Raw genomic sequence first — 24,443 nt, forward strand, 5'->3', positions numbered from 1 at the left:
ATTGATAAATAGAGCGTCGCAGTCGTGCCCCCTTTTTATTGCTGCATTTCATGTCACGAAAGGTGCTTATTATTATTCTCCATTTATTTATTTATTATTATTATTATGCTTTATAACAATTATGAGACATTAAGAAGCATTCCATAACGATGACTTCAAGTATAAATGCAATATAATCTGCTTATAATACTATTATTACAGATATATTAGTAATCATAACATATTTTAAAGCCTCTAATAATGACTCATATGGTTGTGTAACGCTGTATTATTTGGCCAGAATCATAATAATTGTCATTATAATACATATACATTAAAATAGTTTTTATAACGCATTATACCGTAATCACTGTTATAATGCAATATAGTATGATTAGAAGTAACTACTAAGTGGCCATTAGGTGCTTTAATTAAATTAATATGAATAGCATTACATTTATATGAACACAGGGACAGCTCTGAGAGGCTGTTCGGTAGCCTATTTGCATATTGACTCTCCCCTCCCGTGTGTGCATACTTTGTGTGCATGTGTGCCTGCATTTGTCCCCGGGTGAGAGACAAGGGGGAGCGAGAGATGGGAAGAGCGCGGGAGTATGAGATCCAGTCGGAAAGCAGAGAATTGTGGAGAAACCAAAAAAGCAACGTGCGGCAACAGCATCGTAGAGAGGGCTTGAAAGGGCATAGGTCAGTGCATCTCTTTGCACCTTTGCGTCCGTTCCCTCTGGTGTCCACCTAACTGCAGTGGTGTGTGTGTGTGTGTGTGTGTGTGTGTGTGTGTGTGTGTGTGGGAGGTGGCGAGGACACATACGTCTCTGCCGTGCACACATCTCCTCTGGGAGGCGTTTCCTCTCCCAGCAGCATTCCTCCTGTTATCAGCCCCAATCATCTGCCGCGCTCACCGTGCCCAAACAGGGAGAGTAAAAATCTGTGTGTGTGTGTGTGAGAAAGTTTCAGTCTGTGTGAAAGAGGCACACAAACACTCAAGAGAAGGGGGGGAGGGGGGGGGGGGGGGCTACTGCGAAGGAGAATCATTCTCTCATTCGCAGACTCAATCTCACTCTGTCTATCTCTTTCCGTCTCTCTCTCCGCCTTTCTGCAGGCTGGTGATTGGGACAAAGCAGAGAGTGTGAGTGCATGTGAGTGTGAGTGTGTGTGTGTGTGTGAGTGTGCGTGTGTGTGAGTGTGTGAGAGAGAGAGAGAGCGTTTGGGGCCTACTTTTGCCTACTTGAACCAAGGTATATGAAATGGAGGTAAGGTCACCAACGTCATTTTCGCTATCACGCAATTCCAGACGGCAGATTCGTTGCACCATGGGATCCAAACTACACCCGGAGGTTTGGTGGAATGCACTGGAGTCAATGAGAGCCCAGTGACCAGCTCATGAACAAACACTTTCTGAATAACTGGAAAATAACAGAAGACATACAGTATAACACATAATTGTCTGCTGTGTTGCTTTTCGATGTGTACACTGTGTAATTTTATAGAGGTATCTAAAGAGCAAAAAGTACGTTTCTGAACGTGCCAACTATCGCGAGACTGTCCGCCATTTCCCGTCTGTCAGCCAAATCTCGCGAGACCTCCGAGACAGAAACTATACCTGCTCCTGTTTAGATCCTCAAATAAAATGTGCTGTGCACTCTGTGCAAATCGAAGTGCAAGTGATTAGAAAACAACCAACCTGTGCTATTTCTTTTATATTCCTGAACCGATTACATGACAAAGGTCTCAATTGTTCATAAATAATGTTTGTTATGAGCTGGTCCAGCCGGCTCCATTCACTGCCATGTATTCATGGAACTTCCGGTGCGAGATTTGGCTCCCATGAAAGTGTCATGGCGCAGCACAGTCACGTGACCATGACCTTTCCTTCTCCAAGCCTCTTTGACTTCAACCAGGAAGTGCTCATTCTGTCCCGCAGACAGAGCATGCTCTGAACTTCACACAGAGAGAGGGAGAGAGAGAGAGAGAGAGAGAGAGAGAGAGAGAGAGAGAGAGAGAGAGGGAGGGAGCTGGAGGGAGGACAAGACGGCGGACGAGCTCAGAGAATGATTGAGTGAGAAAAAGAAATAAATTGAGCAAGAGAGAGCGAGACGGAGAGAAAGGGGGAGTGGGAGGGAGAGTGTGGCAGTCAGAGGAGAGAGAGAGAGAGAGAGAGAGAGAGAGAGAGAGAGAGAGAGATTGAGAGAGAGAGAGAGAGAGAGAAAGTAATGTGATGGAGCAACCTCAGGGTTATAGGAATGTGGGGGTTCCTAAGTTCAGCAGGGTTCGAACGTGTGTGAATGTGTATTTGTGTGTGTGCGTGCGTGCATGTGTGTGTGTGTGCGAACAGGAGAGCGACTCGAGGAGAGCAGTCCCAGAATTAATTACCCAATCAAGATAACAAGCCAGGGAAAGACATTAGGGAGGTCACACTACAATTAACCTCTTAGTCTAAACCACACACACACACACACACACACACACACACACACACACACACACACACACACACACACACACACACACACACACACACACACACACACACACACACACACACACACACACACACACACACACACACACACACACACACACACACACACACACACACACACGTAGTGTGTGTGTGTGTAGTGTGTGTGTGTGTGGGAGAGGTGGATAGTCGCCGCTCTCTCCAGCAGACCCATGTAAAACGTAACCACAGAACGAAACCACACAACGGACACCTTCGCTGCAAAACATCTCATCTCTAGAATAATACTAATCTGGGTGATAATCTGCCTCCACTTTACCTGAGAGACTGGTGACAGACTGGTGACAGTGGGAACTGCCAAGCTGGGAGACGTTTACAGAGTGGGACACGCACACAATCTAACTCTGAGATTCTACAAAAGTAACCAAACAAACCCATAAGGGTCCGTTTGGTTATACCTTTGTTGAATCTCAAAGTTGCATAAATGAGGATTTTTACTGAGTAGAGTGGATTGGAGTGGAGTAGATCACACATTCCACCAGGGACTCAGATTACACTGCAGGAAACACCACTCCTGCACACGCACACACACACACGCACACACACACACGCACGCACGCACGCACGCACGCACGCACACACACACACGCACACACATTAGGCATGACCTGCCGAACGTACAACACACTGCAATGGGGCTATTACACACTTGCATATGAAATGTATGTTCGTGCACATGCATGTACAGTATGTGTGCACGCACAGCCGAGGCAGATGTGCAAATACTGTACTTACCACAAACGTTCCAGTCACGCACGCACGCACACGCGCACACACAAATCTCAGTGTGGCTGTGTGTGGCAGCGTTACACCTCCATCTCTCCCGCTTTCCTCCTTTCCTTCCTTCCTGCCTTTCCTGTCATTCTCAGACGCTTAACTTTTACACCCTCCCCCCCTTTTGGGCATGAAGACAGAGCAACGGAGACAACGTGTGACTCATCTGAAATGGACGGTATTTATCAGCAGGAAAACCACAACGTGTCCTGCCAGGAAAACAAAAGGTTTTTGGTTTGTGCTCCGTAACGGTCCAGTCTCGGCCAGTGAGGGACAGGGACCGGGATCGGAAACAGGAGGGGTGGGGGCGGGGCAGCATGGATTGGGGATCAAAATGTTGGGAGGAGGGGGGGTGGTGGGTGGAAGAGCAGCTTGGTGGATGGTGGTTTGGATTGGAATGGCACAAAGTTACTAACTTTAACTTGATAAGGAGTACATGGCTGTAACTAGAATGTATTGAGGTGAATGATACGTTCAATAGTCTATAAAGGACAAGTGGCAAAAAGTCCCAAAGTCCCATGGGAATGCATTGGGAAGACGTTTCTCGGGTTGGACAGCTCCAACAACAAGCCTCTGACAGCCATGTGCTCAGGGAGTCGCAGCTCTTAGTAGCAAAGGACTCTGGGTAATCGGGGCCAGCTGGGACTAGGGGGCAAAAGACACAATCTGACATAACCCCCCCCCCCCCCCCCAAAAGAAAAAAAAACACACATAAGCAGTTCTCCACCCTGTCAACACGACTCAGGGAGGGAGGCCTCTCCCTCTCTTTCTTTACTCTCTCCTCTGCCAGGTTTCTCTTGTCAGGCACTGTGCCTATTAAGGCTGGCTGATAGTGCAAGAATCCTGGCCGACGCTCCCCTTCCCCCATTTATCTCTGGGGCAGACCACTGCCAGGGAATTACAGTAAGGTGTTGAAGACATGCGCATCCATCATCACCAACACAGACACCCGGGGACAAATGCAGGCACACATGTACACAAAGTATGCACATACGGGAGGGGAGAGTAAATATGCAAATAGGTTACCGAACAGCCTCTCAGAGCTGTCTCTGGATGGCTGAAGCCCAATGCGGAGACAAATACCCCTCCAACTTGGCTCAGTTCAACCGAGTTCCTTCCTTAATAACAACCTATTTCTTTCTGTCCGTCACCCTCTTTGTCAATCCTTTGTTTCTCTGTGGTGTAACACACTATATGTTAGTGCGCATGCACTCTCAGCTCTCTCTCTCTCTCTCCCTCTCTCTGAGGGAGCAGTACCGGGTCAGTCTGTGGGCTGGAGTGCCGAGGGGCCCAGGGTGGTTCCGCTTCGACGGTAGGAGGAAACTCCTTCAGGAAATACCAGACTGCCAGACACACACACACACACACACACACACACCCTCATATGCACAATCTCTCTCTTTCTCTCTCCTGCACTCGCAGCCTCAACACACAAAATCTTCTGCAACAAAAAAAAGAGATAAAGAAATAAGAAGAAAGAATTCTCTGGAGGAGGAGGCCGAGAGGTGTCGTTTGACGTCTCCAACCCCCGTAGCTAGCTTCTGCACCGTCAGGCTGAGCGTGCGCGGCCCGCAGCCTGGAAAGGCACGCCGTAGAGTGAGAGAGCATGCGCATTGGAGTGTGTTGCAAGTCTTTTAGTGTGTTAAAGTCAGGTAAGGGCTGCTGAGACCATGCAGTACCCGAGCCGTTTCACAAGGCAGCCCCTGGCCAGCAGCCAGGCCCTTTTTTATGGTGTCAATTACAGCCAGCTTTAACGAGTCAGCCCAATTAAACAATAAATCATCGTAAAGCCAAGTGTCTGCCATGGAACGAACAACCTACAATCCCCCCCCCCCCCCCCACACACACACACACACACCCCTCCATCCAGTAAAAGCTGATTGAGTCTTTCCTTTCTCCTAGAGAGTGACCGAATTGTCAGGTTCAAACATGCAGGCAAAGGGACACCTTTATGGGTTTTCTTCTAGGACAGGACAGAAAAGCAGCCCGGATCGAAGTCCGTCTGCAAGTTTTTTCTTTCTAATTGTCATCTGTGTCTCTAGTCTACAGCTCCTGCTACTGTAGCTGTCGCTGATGAATTATAGAACAACAGAGGAAGAGGAGGGGATGCGTCGGAGATAGTAACTCACCCCTCCCCAAACAAAAAAAGAAAATAAAGAAAGACGCCTATTCAAATCCTTATACGTTAGTGCTGACGCACCAGACCTGCTCTGTTTTGCATGTTTCTTTGGTTCTCCCTTCTCTCTGACGTCTGGATGGTTTTTGGTGCAGCTGACAGATAAGCGTGCTGTCATTTTCCTGTTTTGCTTGAAATGTAATTGAGGGGTCAAACAATGAAGGCACCACAAAGGCAAATATGAGCGGATATGAAAGCGGGCGAATGGAGCCAGATTACGGAACAAAGTCGCAGTGATTTTCAGCACGGTCCGTTCCACCCCCCCCCCCCTCTTTAGCCTCTGCGTTCGTCGCTAATTTGACCGCAAACCTCTACTTTGCATAGTGGTGACAGTACACAGTTGTGCTAGTGTTAACTACTGTAGGCCTGCTGCCAGCTGAGCTGTATTGCACTGATTGCACTCATTGTTTTGTTTGTGTGTGAGCATGTGGTTACCTCTTGTTTGTGCAGATTTGTGCATGTTAGCTTGAGTTTGTGTGTCCGTATACAACACAAGTAATGATATCTTATTGGACATGTGTGGTGTTGTACCTACGGGGCTTAAGTAAAAGTAATACTGTAATGTAGAAACACTCTAATACACACACACACACACACACACACACACACACACACACACACACACACACACACACACACACACACACACACACACACACACACACACACACACACACACACACACACACACACACACACACACACACACACACACACACACACACACACACAAATAGCAGCTCTATCTAGCTTGTAGATCAACTAAATAAGGCTGAAGTGGTAAATGTATATTTTGTAATAATAGGTGGTATGCGCGTGACATCATCGTCATGCCCGGAAGTTATGCGGGAACACCTACTGTCTACTGAGTGGCAAAAACTACTTTCTGGCCTTGACAGCACATTCATCCAAACAGAAAAGTCCTATCTGTCCTATCTGAGTTTAAACAATGTTAAACTCACTTTGCCATTCGATTTGCCACTCACTCTATGCATGCGCATACCCTCTAATTTATAAAGTAACTAGTAACACAATTTGAAGTAAAAGTACAATATTCGTCTCTGAGATGTAGTGGAGTAGAAGTACTGGAAATACTCCAGTAAAGTAAAAGCACTTACAAGTACAGTACTTGAGTACATTTACTTTTACACCACTCTTTACACCACTCTGCCATTCTCCTGTGGTCAACTTGTGGCATAGTTACTGACCACAGGAAGCTCTTATCAGCAGCGTGGTGCGGTGGCTACCTTCCCTTTCCCCCCAGTGACCTCCTCCCTCCCCATCTCTCTCTCTCTCTCTCTCTCTCTCTCTCTCTCTCTCTCTCCAATACAGATAGCATGGATCACATTACCACCTCCGAGGGTCAAAGGTCAATCCCATTTTTCAGCCCCTTCTCCCTCTCCAGATCTTTCCCAGGGGTTAAACCCTCCTGTCACCTAAATTCACATCAGTTCACGCGTGGCGAGGGAGCGCTATCTGTCGGAAACCCTTCGTCATCCCCCCCTCCCATCCTCCTTTAAGACCCGTCTCAGTGTCCCTTTGACGGACGCCTCTGACCCCAGGTACCACTCCTACAAAGAGACGGACCTGTCCACCGACATGTTTTCAACAATACCTTGTGTCATTGCGTTTTGTATGTCTATGTGTGTGTGTGTGTGTGTGTGTGTGGGGGGGGGGGGGGGGGGGGTGCGGGGGCTTTGTGTAAGCCTCTGATTCAGTGCTGCCTACCCAGGAGGGGAGGTCATGTTACCAGGATGTAACACGATGTCTGCCAGGAACCGTCCTCGCAAAAAAAAGAGACAAAAGCAGCCAATAAAACACACGGGCGATTAAGAGATAAACCAATAGTCTTAAAGTGAGTCATTTAACGAGACAAGGAACGTGGCTGGTGGCCGAATGTTAACCGCAACGCCCATTAAGTGAACCACATCTGATATGCTTATGTGTATGTACAGTTACTTTGAGCAGGAGTGTGTGTGTGTGTGTGTGTGTGTGTGTGTGTGTGTGTGTGTGTGCGTGCGTGCGGGAGGGGTGGTTCATGTGGCGCCTACAGAAAATAATCCCATTTAATTACAGCTCGCCTCAGCACAGAAAGACAGAAAGAAGAGCCTAATGTCACCAAAACTGACATGCGAGTGCACACATGCACAGTGCCCATACTCTGTCAATCAAAACACACGCTCGGACAGGCAATCTCTGCCTGTTTAGACCTAAGTTAATTTGCTCACTTGTTCCATTTGTCTGAACATGAGAGGATTGTGTGCAAGGAGTGTGTGTATGTGTTGGGGGGGGTAGTGTAGTGTACACTAGCAGAGAGGAAGTCAGGGGCTGGATTGGGCACCATCAGATAAGCAGGCCTATGGAAATGTGAGCAACTGAGATGACGAACACACTGCCCCGCCACAGAGCCCTGCTGTCGTCACCACAGCAACACATCTCTCATCGCCGCAACGACCGAGTTGCAGACGAAAGAGATATGAGTTCGATGGACTGTGCGTGTCCATGTCGTATGGTCTTTGCACTCAAAATAGGAGAGTGTGCGTTCATGTGAAAACCGTGACACTGTGTAATCCCAATTTTTGTCAGTGCTGTTTCCTTCAACTTGAATAGAAAGTTGACGTGGCCCTTGATGTGCTGAGGAAGTCTCATGCACCGCTGGCTTCCCTTTGTGTTCAGTTTAAGAGCTTAATTATTTTCTGTGCTTCACTGGAGTTATATGCATAAAAACGTTTAGGTTTACTATGGTGGATGCAAGGACTTCACTGGACAGGGGCTAGGACTTGTATAACAACTTCAATGCAGCTATCAGGAAACGCAGGCTTTGTTAACACATTTAGTGCCGCCTGGTGGACAAAAGTGGTGGTGCTGGGTGATTTTAGGCTATTCCACTATGAAGCGCATCCGGTTTTGGCGTCTATCTTGAATGCTAAAATATTAGCGTAAATGCTACCGAGCTAAAATGAGGTACATACTTGCTCTAGAAAAACGCCAATGTTCCCATCGCGCTCACCGGATAATCAGAAAAGACATCCGAACATCGCCGATCTGTTCAACACCACGGCCAGCGCATTAGTTTCCGAGAAAAGCCTTCAAAGATGCGGCCTAAAACAGAAGCGAATGACTATTGACAAAGAAAAGCAGTGTGGGCGGGGCCATGGCAACCGTGTATAGCAACCAGAACGGTTCCAAAAATTAAACACAGCGAGGCAATGTTGTAGCGATATCAAACGCCTTAAGACGAGCCTGCTCGTCCTCTGTACCCAGCGGAATGAATTTATTACGCTGACCTTCTGATTGATTTATTACACAACATGAAAATCTGTTGAAAAAAAGAATCGCTGGCAAATCGTTGCGGATATCGCCTGCAAATTCAGTCAGAGTTCAACAGCTATTACTCAGAATGACAGGCTTTCGCAATCTTATCTCTCAGCATTCTCTACCATTCCTTGTCATTGGCGTGCTGCATCTCCAAACCCAGCTCCTACTGCAAAAGATCCTTCCAAAGTGCAGAATTCCAGGTGAGGGAATGTGAATGGCTTTACTGTGAGCCGTCTTGGAAAGGACAATTCCCCCCTAATATACGGAAACCTTTTAAAATAATGCTAATATTTCATGCTTCCTTCGCGTGAAAGTACTGTGGGCCACTGCCAGACATCCCAAACTCTGCCCCGATAGCCAGTTCTGTGTGTCAAGCTCAATAAATTTTGCCTGCGCGGCTCGACAAAGCTTGTTCGGGGGATAAATCATAGTGCTCATAAAAAGCGTTGGGTTCTTTATGTCTGTCTGGTGTTCAAACGTTCACCTCAATCCATCAGCACAGCAAACTGCTGTTAGCCTCCTTACCTTACATTTCCCCTTATCATTGGGCTGTGCTGAGAAAGAAATCTGAGGAATCCTGGAATACGTTCAGTTCACTGACAACCACGACAGCAGGCTGCAACAGAGGCTCACAGTTTATGTACAGACTAATTTCTGACAAATTAATCCACATTAATAGCTAGCTTAATAGCTCCAAGCGAGGATCAACGAGTGAACACGAAATAAGATACTTAACAAGTGTGTCCAATTCCAGTGAAAGAGAATGTGATAGTGTTCATATGATAGTAAAGTCATAAACTGGTGCATGGCCTGCCACTGTCTCTACTCTTTTTAAGACCTCTATGGTACAGTATGGGAACTCCACCCAGTCAAATGGGGCTGAGAGTGCTGTCTCAGCGCTTCTCCGTCCAAACAGTCGCGGTTCAGGGAGAGGTCTCTCAGCCTCAGCCCAGAGACGAAGCACCCCTGCTGGCCCGACGGTCCTAACCAGCCTCTCTGGCTTCTTCTCCCAGCCTGTAGCTCACGCTACCGCATTGCCAGAGGCATAAACCAGCCGTAATAATGACCAGTCACTCTGTCCCTAACAAGGCACCGTTGTCCAACCGCGCAGGTGAAATGGGGAATATTATCAAATTCATTCCAAAATACTTAGCAAGTCTTGGCATGACTGTTTTGATAGATTATTATTTTTTTGTGCGGTAGGTCTGAAATGCAAGCAGAGTACAGCGTGGAGAAGCTAGTGGTTTGAAAGGAGAGTCCAATACTGTGAATGGGCCTCCCTGACGGACGCCTGGAGAGGAAAAGAGAATTCCTATCCTAATGCTAGGAAACTCCAAAAATAACCAGCATATTTCAGGCTTCATTAAGCAGCAGATATTACACAACAAACAGGCCGAACATTAAAATCTTCCCTAGAGCATGGGGACAGAGGTGTAAAACTTACTGCCTGCCACAAGTCATTATGTGTGTACAATGCACATGTGTATGCACACAGACACACTAAGTCACCGGGCGATACCTGTTTTTCTCATTGTTGGAATGAAGAATTTACTGGATAGAGTAATGTGACATGGTGCTCTCTGCAATCTGCCATTTACTCTCTCGCGTGCGTGTGTGCAGCGTGTGTACACATTAGCTTGCATGCTAGTACGTTTGGCTTTTTCCAATTTAGAAATGTAATACAGTGAGCAGTGCAGAGAGGTTAGATGGGGTTGAGTAAAAAGATTATATCTGCAAACAAACATCAGCAAAAGACACCTGACAGCCACCCAATAGCAGCACAGCTCAGTCTGGTCCTTTATCCAATGAAAACCAGAGGCATTCTAATACAGGGTGTGTGTGTGTGTGTGTGTGTGTGTGTGTGTGTGTGTGTGTGTGTGTGTGTGCATGCACACGCGTGCATTGAGACAGGGCTATGAGCACCCCTGGAGGAGTTTTATGAGATCCAGACAAGGGAAATTAAACCCAGTACCAGGACAAATGGACTTCTATAAACCTAACAACTGGAAACGGTATCAAATCAAACTTTATATAGAACATTTACAACTATTGAAATTGACCAACGTGCTGTACATAGAAGGCATCAAGCATAAACAGAACAATATGAAACAACATAGAAGTCATAGACTTTTAAACCCCAGAGAGAGTAAATTAGTCTTGAGAAGAGATTTAAACCCTCATAGTGTCAATTCAACAGGGCTTGAGAACAACGCACATGACGCTGACCTTAAACCTAACGTTGTGTACTTCAATCCAGTTGAGCTCATGGGACTAGACAGTACAAATCCTGCCCACTTAAAGAGAGTGGGCTATCAATCAACCCATCTTAATATTTGTCTTTGTCATTAAGAAAGACAGTAGGAAAGCTGGGAGGGAGAAGTCCCATGGAGAGAGGGTTCTGGGTGGGGATCTGATCCTTAGGCAGTGGGAGAGATGCGATGCGACCCTTTCAGCCTTTGCCCCCAACTGTACAGGGGCAAAGGTGGCAGGGTGGCCTTGGAAGTTGACTTATTTTGGTTACTTGTATGTTATTTACATATGTTTGCTTGTACACAAATGCTAAAAATGATTCTAGGTTTGATGTTTATCATAGTTGGTTAGTTACTTACTAAATGATTTCTTTGCACTCCATTTACCATAATTTGTTGACAAGGGTTCAGCCAATACTCTAACCTTAAGCTTTGTAAGACACTGATTAAGGTAGTCTGCTAAATGGCTAAATAGAAAAATTGTAGATGAAAAGTGGGCAAGGTGGCTTCCACACAATCGAATTAATAGCTAGTTCACACATAAAGTACAACAAACACCTGAACTTCAGTTACGTTTAGAAAAGCGAAAACACAATTCAGCAACTGGACCAGTCACATGCATCTTTGACACATTGACGGCCTGAACTGGCTGGTTGACTCTTGCTGCCAACATGTGTCATGACAGGTTTCCACAACAAGTCTTCTTTATCCCTCAGCATCACTGGGGCCATTGTCAGGGCTTCCTTGCATGGGACTGTCTGATGAGCGGGATGATGACGTCCGCAGCCGCGCTGTGAGAGAGTGCACTCTTTCATTCCAGCGGTGAGGTGCGCTGTGCATTACGCACACTTCACCGCTGGAATGAAAGATATCTGAGGTGGAGCGGGACGTTTACAATGGGGAGGCCATTACATTTTCACACACATACACGTATACGCGGATGATGATGACACGGGAGTGATGGTCCATGCAGCAGGTATGCTGTGTTGACAGGGCTATTTTTAGGACAATTGTGAGAGCTTATATTGTCGTGTACGGATACTGGCAAATGGGTAGGGCACTCTTGCTGTCAAAATCTCACAGGTGCAACCGCAGCATAAACGATCTCAGGTATACGATTTCAGACCACTTTATTATGTAAACTGAGAAACTGGGTACATTTAAGCCATTTGCTCAGCAATTACACTTGGGCCACTATAAAGCATGTGCACAATAACTACAAGGTTTAAATAAATTATATTGAATAACCTGGATATTACACAAGTAATGAATACTGTACTGTAACTACTTAGCCTGCAGCCTGAGTTAAGCCTGCATTGCGGCCCGTGAGCTTGTAGATCGTCTATTTTCGGCTCACGACGCCAGTGCACAACCATGAATAAATCTGAGTTGATACAGCTTCAGGCCACGCACTGGGAACAAAGCAAAGATAAGACCAGGGTTTATTTGCCCTTGCAAATCAGTGTCTCTCCTTTCTTTGCATGAACAGAAAGATAAACCTTAGTGCAGATTGATAAACCGACTGCATGCACATGTGCACGCGTGCAATTAGGCATAGAGACCTCGAGTGACGCATTGCAATCCTTGTTTTACATACTTACAAAACGAGTGCGCAAATTACATTATTTGGTGACGTGTAAAAAATAAAAAAAAGGAAAGAAAGAAAGAAAGAAAGAAAAAAAGTAAAGTGAGCTAAAGGGAAGGTTTTTTTTTCTTTGTTTGTTTTTACTTTCGTTTACATCACATGGGAACCACTGGCGGTTCATCCTCGTCTGTCAAGTGCAGCCACTGCTAAGAGAGGGCCGTCCTGTTCATACGTGGATCAACCACGGTGGCATCGTTGCCAAGGGCAGTGACATCACGGCGGGAGTCTGGATCATTTATCTTGAAGGGGTGAAACGAGGATGACATCTCTGGTGCTGTCAAGGCTTTTTTCTTTTATTTTTTTTGTGGCTGAAGGGCTGGAAGACAGTGGTGGAAAGTAACTAAGTACATTTACTTAAATACTGTACTTAAGTACAGTTTTGAGATATTTGTACTTTACTTGAGTATGTCAAATGTTCTGTACTTTTACTTCTACTCCACTACATTTCAAGGTAAATATTGTACTTTTACTCCACTACACTTATTTGACAACTTTAGTTTCAAGTTACTTGGTATATTTTTTGATTAGTATTAAACTAAAACATGCATTAACCACTTCAGACATATAGACATTTCGGTCATTTGAAAATAGCCGATCTACAAGCACGCGATGTGACACATTGTGAGCTTGTAGATCTGCTATTTTCAAAAGATTTTGATACAGTACATTTGACATCTTGTGAAATGGGACATTATAATTGTGCAATTTTACTTTTGGTACTTTAAGTACATTTTGACACCATTATTTTTTTACTTTTACTCAAGTACATTTTGAATTCCGGACAGTACTTCTACATTGCAGTATTGATGTAAAGTATGTGAGTACTTTCTCCACCACTGCTGGAAGGGGTTGGGGGTTAATATGGGGACCAACTGTCTACCTGCTGGTTCCTCCTTTCAGGGGAAACAGCACTTTCTGCGTCGCTCTGACACATGATCTGGGCCTGGAAGGGCATTCCTATATGAACTGAACCCAGCCGGTGGCTGCTATCTATCTGCAGCGCTCCCATAAGACGGATGAAAACCATAGTGCAAATTAAGGAAAGGAACGTGAAGAAAGACAGTGTGAAAGAGCTCCATACACGAGGAGATAAAGATAGAGACAGATTGAGAGACAACTTTCCATTCATCATTAACTGCATGGCCTCCTCTTTCTGCCTGAGAGGTTGGAGAAAGACCACAGAGCTGTCAGTCAGCTTAGCTCACAGCAACAGTTTGTACCCTCCAGCGACACATGAACTTGGAAGTATGTCAGATGGGCTGTGTTAATACTGACACACACACATGCACTCGCACGTGCGTGCGAACGCGCGCACACGCACACACGAACAAGCCTACACACACACATAAACTCACCTCACACACAGGCACGCAATCTGTAACAATTATGGCTAATTCATATAGCATATAATTAAAACTAAGTAATTAAAAAGGTAGACTGGAATGGAAAACGCATGTAGTTTATACATACACAGCTGTCAAATTAAAGTATTTGATCCAAGAAAGCATTATGAGAATAATTAAGACCAACTGCACTTATTTTTGAAATATTGTACATATATCGACCAGTCACCACTTCCAAGTATCAAAACTAATATAATTAAAATAATTTAAGTTATTAATAAAGTTAAAATAAATAAAATAATTTAACGATGAGTCTATAAGACAACATAACAGGAGGACACCACATCAAAACTAACAAACAGAATTCCACACCCTCTCTTTATCTAGGTCTGACGCTGCATCATGCAGTCTAAATAAAGAACTATCTATCTGATCCCTGAGAGCTGGCAGCCAAAAGCAATGAGAATTATAACAGACTGGTACACCCTTACTGTGGCACATAGGCACAGGGCTTCTAACGCTCATTTATACTTATAGTTGCCCAAAATAGTTGATCTACAAGCTCACAACCGGCTGCGCTACAAGCTAGTAGGTCGTCTAGTTTTGGTGTGAGATTCGATGCGCAACAGAGTATATAAATAAGGCTTATGTGAGCCAAATCAACAGAGTATATAAATCAGGCTTATGTGAGCCAAATCTCAGCCTGGCAGACATGCAGGGTTGACATGAAAACTCAAGACGGACAGCTCTGAAAAACCCAATACAATGGAGACAAACTGGGTAGGGCTGGGCAACTAACTGAACATATATTGAAACCCGATATTTAGACTTAATCTTGCTAATGTGGGTTATACAAATAATCCAGAAGCATTTTTGAATAATCAACAAATTAACACAAAACATTTTTAATTGATTTTTTTCACTGTTACAAGTGCCATACAAAAATTGTGAAAATAGCCGATCTGTGAGTGTGAGCTTGTAGATCTGCTATTCTTACTTATTTATTTAATTAATGGTGATATTGATTTGAAGTGGAAAGTCTCCACCTCACCTGTCCAGCTCACAGCTCTACTCCAAACAGAACCCTGACAGGTTGATTAGCTGACAGCCCGAGACCGCGAGGCCTTTTTCTACTTTCACACATGAATAAATCTACCTGCTGGAAAACACTGGCTATGTTATTCCGTAACCGCCTCGTTTTCACCCGCGCAGAAAACGTCTACGCACGCGCCTGGCGTCCGTTTTTTTTCTTTCCACGACCACAGGAAAGCACCACATTACGGCTGCAGCCCGCGGGTGTTAAAGAGCCCAATAAACATACATGCTGACGTGCACGCACACACGCACACACCCAACATGTGTTCCTAACCATAAGACAGACCTCCCCTGCACCAACGCAGCAGGCACACCTGCACAGTTAACCCTCAGCCCCCTCACCCAGGTCTGCCCCTCCAGTCCCGAGGGCCACGGGAGATAAATGAGCTCATGTCAGACATATAGTCTGACAGGGCTAATGATGAATTACACATATATTAGCACACAGCCCGGGGACAGCCCCTCACAGCCGCCCCACATACATACTACAGCCACGCACGCACCCGCCAGCACATTGTGTGCTCATACGTATAGGCACTTGCTTCTGCCATGGCTGATGGAAAATAAAGTATAATTCAACAGTCTGACAAATTGGTAATGATGGAGAGGATATACCCCCCCTTTCCCCCTCCATCTTCCTTTGTCGCTCTCTCATGCGCACGCACGCGCACACGCACACGCACACACACACACACACACACACACACACACACACACACACACACACACACACACACACACACACACACACACACTGATGACAGGTACTTCCAGTTGAGTAGTGCTGAAGATAGTGTCACTTACTTCCCATCTCATGGGGTCAGAGGTTAAATGCTCTTCATTTTATTTTAACCACTTTCAAAGTTTTTTTTTCGTAAAAAGAAAAATGTGGATCTTCAAGAATGGCAAAATTTTTCAACATTTTCAAAAATGTAGGAGGAAAAATGTAAAAATAAGGTGCAAGTGTTTATTTGCTGGTAAATCGATAACAAGCGTCTACATCACCATTTGTATACTGCTTTAAGGCAGTGATTCTCTGCCTTTTTCATTTAATATTTTTTATATATATAATCAACGGGACTCAAAATCTACACTGTCAAATCCCCAGTGTTAATTATGTATAAATGGGGCATCAATAGGCATGCGTGTAGGATTTTAACATCATTTTAGTAAACAATAAAATAAATACATAAATAAATAAAATAGAGAATTATAAATATCTGAAACTGTAATTGTGTGTGTACAAAACAAACTAAAATCATAGAGAAAATATCCTTAGTTTTAGTCTTTATTTTCCATAAATAAGACTATATTAATTTGGGTGGATATTTTAATCTATATTCCAATTATTTGTGCCAGTTTTAACTGAGCAGAAAGTTGTTAAGTGGTGTTTTTGTCATTAAAAGCGGTATGTTTTTTCCCCTCACCTTGTTGAATCTTATCTACAAAATACTACAATAAAAAGACTTCACAAACTAAACCAACACTTTAAAAACAAATTAAATCTAAACTGAAAACTAAGTCAAAACATAAATAAATACCAATTAAATCTAATGAAAAATGTAAAACTACAATAACGTTGAATGAATAATTCCAGACTATTAGGCCCCCAGGTGTGTTGACCCCCCCCCCCCGAGCCGTCTGTCAGCGCCGTCTCTTCCCTAATCCTTCGCCATCACTCAGCTGGAGCTTCCCTGTAATCCCGCTGAGCCTAGTGCACAGAACCGGGGCCACTGCCGCCTTTAAACGGAGAACCTGTCAGTTAATCCAGGCCACAACAGCCAGGAGTAACCCTACACCCCCCCCCTCCCCCCCCCCCCCCCTTCCACCAAGGAGCGGAGAGGAGGACACCCCCCTTGGGCCACAGCGATGACAGCAAAGGGACCTCCCAGGTATTTAGAGATACTGTATAGGCACGATTAGAATAGAGATTAAACCGTGCATACTTTGCACTTTTGTTTTTCATCTAAATGTTATCGCCCCGCCCCAATGTAGTTGTGATGTTCTGTGGTGTGCCACTGCTGTATATATATACTTGTTATTTTAAACTCATTCGCTTTGTGATGGTGATACCCATTATATCGTTATCGAGGTATGATCATGCGCAATATCAGTATCGCAAAAAGGACAGTAAAGCAATATCCCATCCATGCTAGTTTTCATTGTCGCTACACTTATAATATCAAATAACAATAAGTGTGGGAACCCAATAGCACTTCAAATTAAGAGTGATATTGACTTATTATTATGCAGTTTTTTGAATAATGTTTAGTTTTCAATGTTGCAACACTTAAAATATAGAAAATTACATTTTAACGGTAATATTGTATATCGTAACGATATTGCAATATTTGGCATACATACCGATATATACAATTTTGTCCATATCGTGCAACCCTAATACCCATAGGGCAAATCACTTCGCTCACTCATTTAAATAACTGGAGTTACTGAAGTAACCTAGAGGCTCACCTGCCAGTGTGGACTGCTGCACCACCCTTCAGACCGTCAACTAGCAGGTCACAAGCCCTTCGCCATTAAATAATGCCACCGGAGGTTGCGTGCCCTAATATGTGTGCTCACTCAGCACCTTTCTGCAGGATGCATTACTTTTAGATAGGCTAAATGGCTGGTTTCCAAGCATACAATAAGCGTCTCTTTAGCCATTGGCTGGATCTGTTACAGCTGATAAGTGTATGGTCCCAGACACAATGACCGGCAATCAGATACACACAGAGAAAACACTCTGCATTTTAATGTATATTAACGGCAGGCACAACTAACAGGAAATATGCGTTGCGCCGCGAAAGCCATATTAATTATATGGGGAGACATATGTTCAAGTGCTGGGGTGATGAGAGGGGCTTTCACACTCTTACACCTGTTTCTCATGGTCAGCAATGCAAGGAAGTAACCACAAAAGAAAAAAGAAAACCTCTTGAAAACACTTTTGATTAATGTGTCTTGATCTCTATCACACTACAATAAATGTAGCCAAACACTCAATATGTCCGTTAGCGTTACTGGGTTATGTCCATTCACAAAAGTATTAATACTTAATTTGTTAAAAGGGGAATTTTACCCCACAATGGCTTTATTTCCATCGTTTACTCACCCCATGGTGTACTGTATACGGGAAATGTTTTCATTTGTATAACATTTCTTTGCAGTGAGCAAAGAAATACAAAAAAACGAAGAAAATACGTAAAGGAATGTTATACGAACACAAGGGTTTCCTTCTTAGTGTTCACCATGGGGTGAGTAAACGATGGAAATAAAGTCATGTTCGGATGAGCACCCCCTTTAAACTGGAGTGCTCATAACTAAGGCAGGCTTCTGTGAACTCCAACACCCACTATCATTCATCATCATAGAAGTTAGAACATCTGTGATAGCACCTGGGGTTAGAGCTGGCCTTAAAACTCTATCTCTGCTTCCAGGTGGGAACATATGTGCATGGCCAAGTTTAAGATCACTTAAACACCATGGTGGTCTGTCAACACACACACAGACAGACACAGACACAGACACAGACACACACAGAGACACACACACACACACATGCACACACACACACACACACACACACACACACACACACACACACACACACACACACACACACACACACACACACACACACACACACACACACACACACACACACACACACACACACACACACACACACACACACACACACACACAGGTAGCAGGACAGCTGTCACCCTAGCCATGGCTGTCACAATAAACCCTAGGTGTCCTGAACATTTGCCTGCTCGTAATGGGAGGATCCCAAAGTCACAGGGAGGCTGCAAGTTAGCAAATGTTGGTGACATTCTTCAAACGAATACATAATAATGACAATGACAGAGGGGGCTGTTCTAAAATAGAATGCCTAATGACAATGACAGCCAGTCTTCATAATACCGTCGTAAATCACGTATCCAAACGGATTTCAGTTCAAACCTGAATAAACCAAATACGCATCACTGAAAAGTGATGCGTCCCTTAAATAATATACACAATAAAGAGCACGTTATCTTTTGGAACAATGTGTGCATACAGCACAATAATACAAAACTATGGAGGGATTTTACACTGTTTTGTGTAACAATTTAAAAACAAAATAAAATATTATCACACACACACACACACACACACACACACACACACACACACACACACACACACACACACACACACACACACACACACACACACACACACACACACACACACACACACACACACACACACACACACACACACACACACACACACACACACACACACACACACACACGACTCACCACTTCAGTGGGGCGGAAGTATTTCGCGTCCACCTTCACGTGCACCACCCCGGTCTCCTGGCAACGACCCACCTCTTGCTCATCCTTCCCCTCCCAACTGGAGAGAGAGAGAGGGGGAGAGAGAGAGAGAGGGGGGGGGGGGGGAGAGAGAGAGAGAGAGACATCTCAGTGAAAATGACAATTTCCCACAGCTTTTTGGAGCTTCTTCTTCTCTTGTTCCTTAGTTTAGCCGTTTGTTTCTTTAAGGTCTCGGACAGACAAAACATGTCACAATTCATCCCGTTCTGAGACCACGCATCCCCACCTCCTCGCGCACACGCACACGCACACACACACACACACACACACACACACACACACACACACACACACACACACACACACACACACACACACACACACACACACACACAGGTGAGTGCTTCCAATCTCACATCAGTGTGACAGGGGAGCAACAGAGGAAACATCAGGGAGGTGACTGGAAGGTGAGAGGGAGGAGGAGGTGGGGTGTTGGAGGGGGAGAGGGAGAGGGAGGGGGGAGGTGGGGTGTAGAGGGAGGAGGGGGAGAGGGAGGAAGAGGTGGGGTGTGAGGTCTGTGTTACACCAAATGAGGCGTAAGGAGGCCTTTTGTCTCAGTCAGGCTGTCATGACACCATGGCCAGATTCACAACGTTAATTTACGACCAAGTGTAAATGAAGTGTGTAATGATAGCGTATTCATCTGTATTAGCGTATTAAGCTCACATGTCATTCACCAAAGGTGGCGTAATGACTTCATTTGTGACATGCGAGTCTCTCGCAATGTCAACGGACTGAACGTTATAAAGTATAGGCTACTCTCATAACGCTACTGTAGTTCATTTATTGATTTAAGTTCAAGCTCAGGCAGGACCAAGGCTATAAACTTGACAATTATATTACCTATCTAAGAGCCATTTCTATTGAACTGCACACTCGCCTTTGCAGAGGTAAAAAAGATATCCGATATTTTTTTTATTAGAGCTGCATTGATTAATGGGGGGGATGTCTGTCCTTTGGATTACTATCATATCACTGTTGTATAGGCTATCTGAATCATGCCTATGGGGAATTAATTTGTTCTGGACACATATAGCTTAATTGTATTGGATCACGTAGGTTAATCAGCTGATTTTGACAGGCGAGTCTCTCGCACGGACATCAAGCAAACAGCGTGAGTTATATATATAATTATAAACGAAATGGACGGACAGGTCGGGAAGCACTGCATAGAAACTTGTCAACCTCCCAACTTATTTTGGCACGCGATTGCTTCACTCCTTGCTGAACGTCAGAACGTTAATACGTTAACTGATGTTAACTGATGTTCACTGATGTTCTTTCACGATAATGAGAAAGAAGTTAATTTGTACAGTTCAACCACACGACCAAATGCTATAGTAAAAATTAAAATCCGATAATTTTCATTATTTGATTTATTGATTACTGGGGTGATTGATTCCCTGCCCTGTCCCACTACATCGGATTTGGAAAGCAAATGGAATAATGGACATGGACACAGAACAGATTTAATCCATCCTGGACCAGTTTTTCCCTTTTCTTTTTTTTTTATGGATTAATCCGTTTTTGGACGTCGGAAAAGCTAGATTTCATCCAGCTGTTTCCTCATCAAATGCTAAGAGTTATTAGGCTATTCTGTGTGTGGCGTCCATGTGATCAATATACATTCATACATACCTTTTTGAGGTTTGGTGACTATTAATTGATTCTAAATACATATACACATGCCTTGATCACTGGTACCTACGGCACCCTCTGCGCTGACTTGGAAATGAGCGGATTTGAGCGACCAACATCCGCCAACGTCACGGCCAAGTTCAAGTTCATGAATTCCACATGTAACGTGGGAATGCTCGTAAATGACGGCACGCTCATATGAGTGTAAACGGCGTTGTGAATCTGGCCCTGTGTGTGTATGTGTGTGTGTGTGTGTGTGTGTGTGTGGGGGGGGGGGGGGGGGGGGGGGGGTGGGGGGGGTATTACAGGTGACAGTGAGAATAGGCACACACAGAAACGTGAGGGCAGGAGTGAAACGCTGTCAGCTCAACACCCGAAAGAGAAGATTTATTTATTTACTAGGCCTACTTTTGGAAAAGGTTGGAACAACTGAAAAGTTGTGATTTAATTGTTCAAACGGACGTGGGGTGGCTCGCCGGCACCGGGCCGGCAGCCTGGCCGCATTCCTGTGGGTCTGGAACTTCCAGACCCCCCGGGGACCCCCACACGGAGTTGCACTACTCACTTCGCACGGGTGTGATGTGCCGTGATTTTTGTATTCTTTCCAGTTTTTCGTGTTCATGAGGTGACAGTACTTCATTAGACCCCTTATGTGCAATGATGTCTTCCCTTTGTATTCAGGGTTTCTTCCAGGAGGCTGAAACCTTGACAGTCAAATGTGCCAATGAAAAAAAAACGTATGTATGTAATGTATGCTGTTGTCAACAGCTGTGGGCGAGGCTTAAGTTCAGGTGGATCACCACCCATCACCACCCAACAGGCAAACCCGGCATACTTAATGAACTGGTGGGCGTGTCCAAATAAAAACATCAATTTAACACTTTTTTGAAAACATTCTTCCTCCTTATATAATAATAATACCTGATGATCATGTTTTAGGGTGGAAAAACACACACACACACACACACACACACACACAATAGTGTACAGTACATGTGTACTCTACTCACACAATAGTGTACATGTGTACTCAGTCACACAATAGTGTACATGTGTACTCTACTACTCACACAATAGTGTACATGTGTACTCTACTACTCACACAATAGTGTACATGTGTACTCAGTCACACAATAGTGTACATGTGTACTCTACTACTCACATAATAGTGTACATGTGTACTCAGTCACACAATAGTGTACATGTGTACTCTACTACTCACATAATAGTGTACATGTGTACTCAGTCACACAATAGTGTACATGTGTACTCAGTCACACAATAGTGTACATGTGTACTCTACTACTCACACAATAGTGTACATGTGTACTCTACTACTCACACAATAGTGTACATGTGTACTCAGTCACACAATAGTGTACATGTGTACTCTACTACTCACATAATAGTGTACATGTGTACTCAGTCACACAATAGTGTACATGTGTACTCAGTCACACAATAGTGTACATGTGTACTCTACTACTCACACAATAGTGTACATGTGTACTCAGTCACACAATAGTGTACATGTGTACTCTACTACTCACACAATAGTGTACATGTGTACTCAGTCACACAATAGTGTACATGTGTACTCTATACTCATACAATAGTGTACATGTGTACTCTATACTCATACAATAGTGTACATGTGTACTCTATACTCATACAATAGTGTACATGTGTACTCTATACTCATACAATAGTGTACATGTGTACTCACACAATAGTCTTGCCTATATGTTTGAAGGCCTCCTCTACAAACTCCCGCACACTGTGGACGTCCCCAGTCGCTATGACGAAATCATCTGGTGTGTCATGCTGCAGCATCAACCACATGGCCTGAGGGACAGACAGACACACACACAGGTTTAGATCAGTGGTTCTCAAAGTGGGGTACGGGGACCCCCAGCGGTAATTGAGGGGGTTCCAGGGGGCCGCCCCATCAAAATGTGTTAATATAGCATCAAAACAATTTTATTGGACCCCTTTAACCGTAGTTCATGCTTCTCTCACACGTGTGAAGTAAAGATAAAGATAAAGAAAACTTTATTGTCCATTAAATTTACATAAAATGGAAATTCGTCTTTGGCACACCGGCAGTCAGTTACAACAATAAAACATTACAAAAAATACACAGGTGCATTAAAATACTATATAAAAATGCATTCACATTAACACAACAACAGTGATCATGAGCAGTGGCGATTAGACTATTTAAACATTTTCTTATTTAAAATGTCCACAGCAGTTGGCACAAACGAAGTTTTGTAACCCTTCTTTTTTGCTAATTTTGCCCTAAGCCTCCTGCCCGATGGCAACAAGTCAAATTCAGAGTGAAGAGGATGGGTGGAATCATTGTAAATCTGAATTGCTTTTTTGGTTATGGAGCGGTTGTATATGTCCTGAAGTTGCAAAAGTAGGTGATGCATTTTATCATGATGATGTATGATGATGTATACAGTAATCACAGTAACGGTGCTGCTACCGACTAAGACACACAGTACACACACATACACATACACACAAAGTCACATGTTGGACTCAGATCAATCTGAGTGGGAGCTTGTACAATAGATCTATTTTTGGAAGAAAAGAAATGGAGAAATGTTATTGTTTTTTTAGATTTGTTTTGGGGCTTTTTATGTCCTTATTGATAGGAAACAGTAGACAGACAGGAAAGGGGGAAAGAGAGACGGCGAGTGACACCCGGCAAAGACCGGGAGTCGAACTCACGGCACGCTGTTCCGGCTGGGTTGGCAGCCTAGGTGCCCAGATGGTTGAGGACCTTGTTTTAACACTTTTGAATAATTTTTAACATTTCTCAACACAAATCTTCTCTTAAAGGGTGGTCCCTGTCACAACATATAGGGTTCCGTGGTGAATATATATATATTAATTGGGGGTCCTCGACATGAAAGTGTTTGTCTGGTTTAGGTCACTGAGGGATCATAACGGTTTAGATCACTGAGGGATCATAACGGCGCTCTGATTTGGACGGGAGCCCAACAACTGGATCCTGACAGACAGGAAGTGAACCTGCGACCTCTGAGCGGGGCGTCCGCCTGTACCTCTGTCCTGACGTCACCGCAAGGCCTCATGGGAGGCGTACCGTGGGAAAGGAGGACGGAGCACTCCCATAGGCCTCGTGCGTTGCTGCTGGCACACAGAAAAACAAAACACACACACTACAGTACCAGTACTAAATGCAGACACATGCAGAATAAAAGACATAGTTGAGCACTGAGCAGATGATAGTGCTGTGGAGACATTATGCACATCATCTCTACTCG

At 44.4% G+C, this 24,443-nt stretch overlaps 1 protein-coding gene across 1 annotated transcript in view; it reads right to left on the minus strand.

Annotated features, from left to right (window-relative positions):
- The window catches only part of gmds (GDP-mannose 4,6-dehydratase), a 175,685-nt gene that overhangs the window by 10,546 nt on the left and 140,696 nt on the right, over positions 1 to 24,443 (minus strand). The window contains exons 8-9 of the mRNA XM_079506120.1: positions 22,874 to 22,992; positions 19,432 to 19,528 (exon numbers count right to left, since the gene is read on the minus strand). Coding sequence (XP_079362246.1) covers positions 19,432 to 19,528; positions 22,874 to 22,992 — 216 coding nt within the window. The remainder of the gene's footprint in view (positions 1 to 19,431; positions 19,529 to 22,873; positions 22,993 to 24,443) is intronic.

This window comes from Electrona antarctica, assembly GCF_951216825.1.
Source record: "Electrona antarctica genome assembly, chromosome: 7".
In the NCBI taxonomy this organism is placed as follows: domain Eukaryota; kingdom Metazoa; phylum Chordata; class Actinopteri; order Myctophiformes; family Myctophidae; genus Electrona; species Electrona antarctica.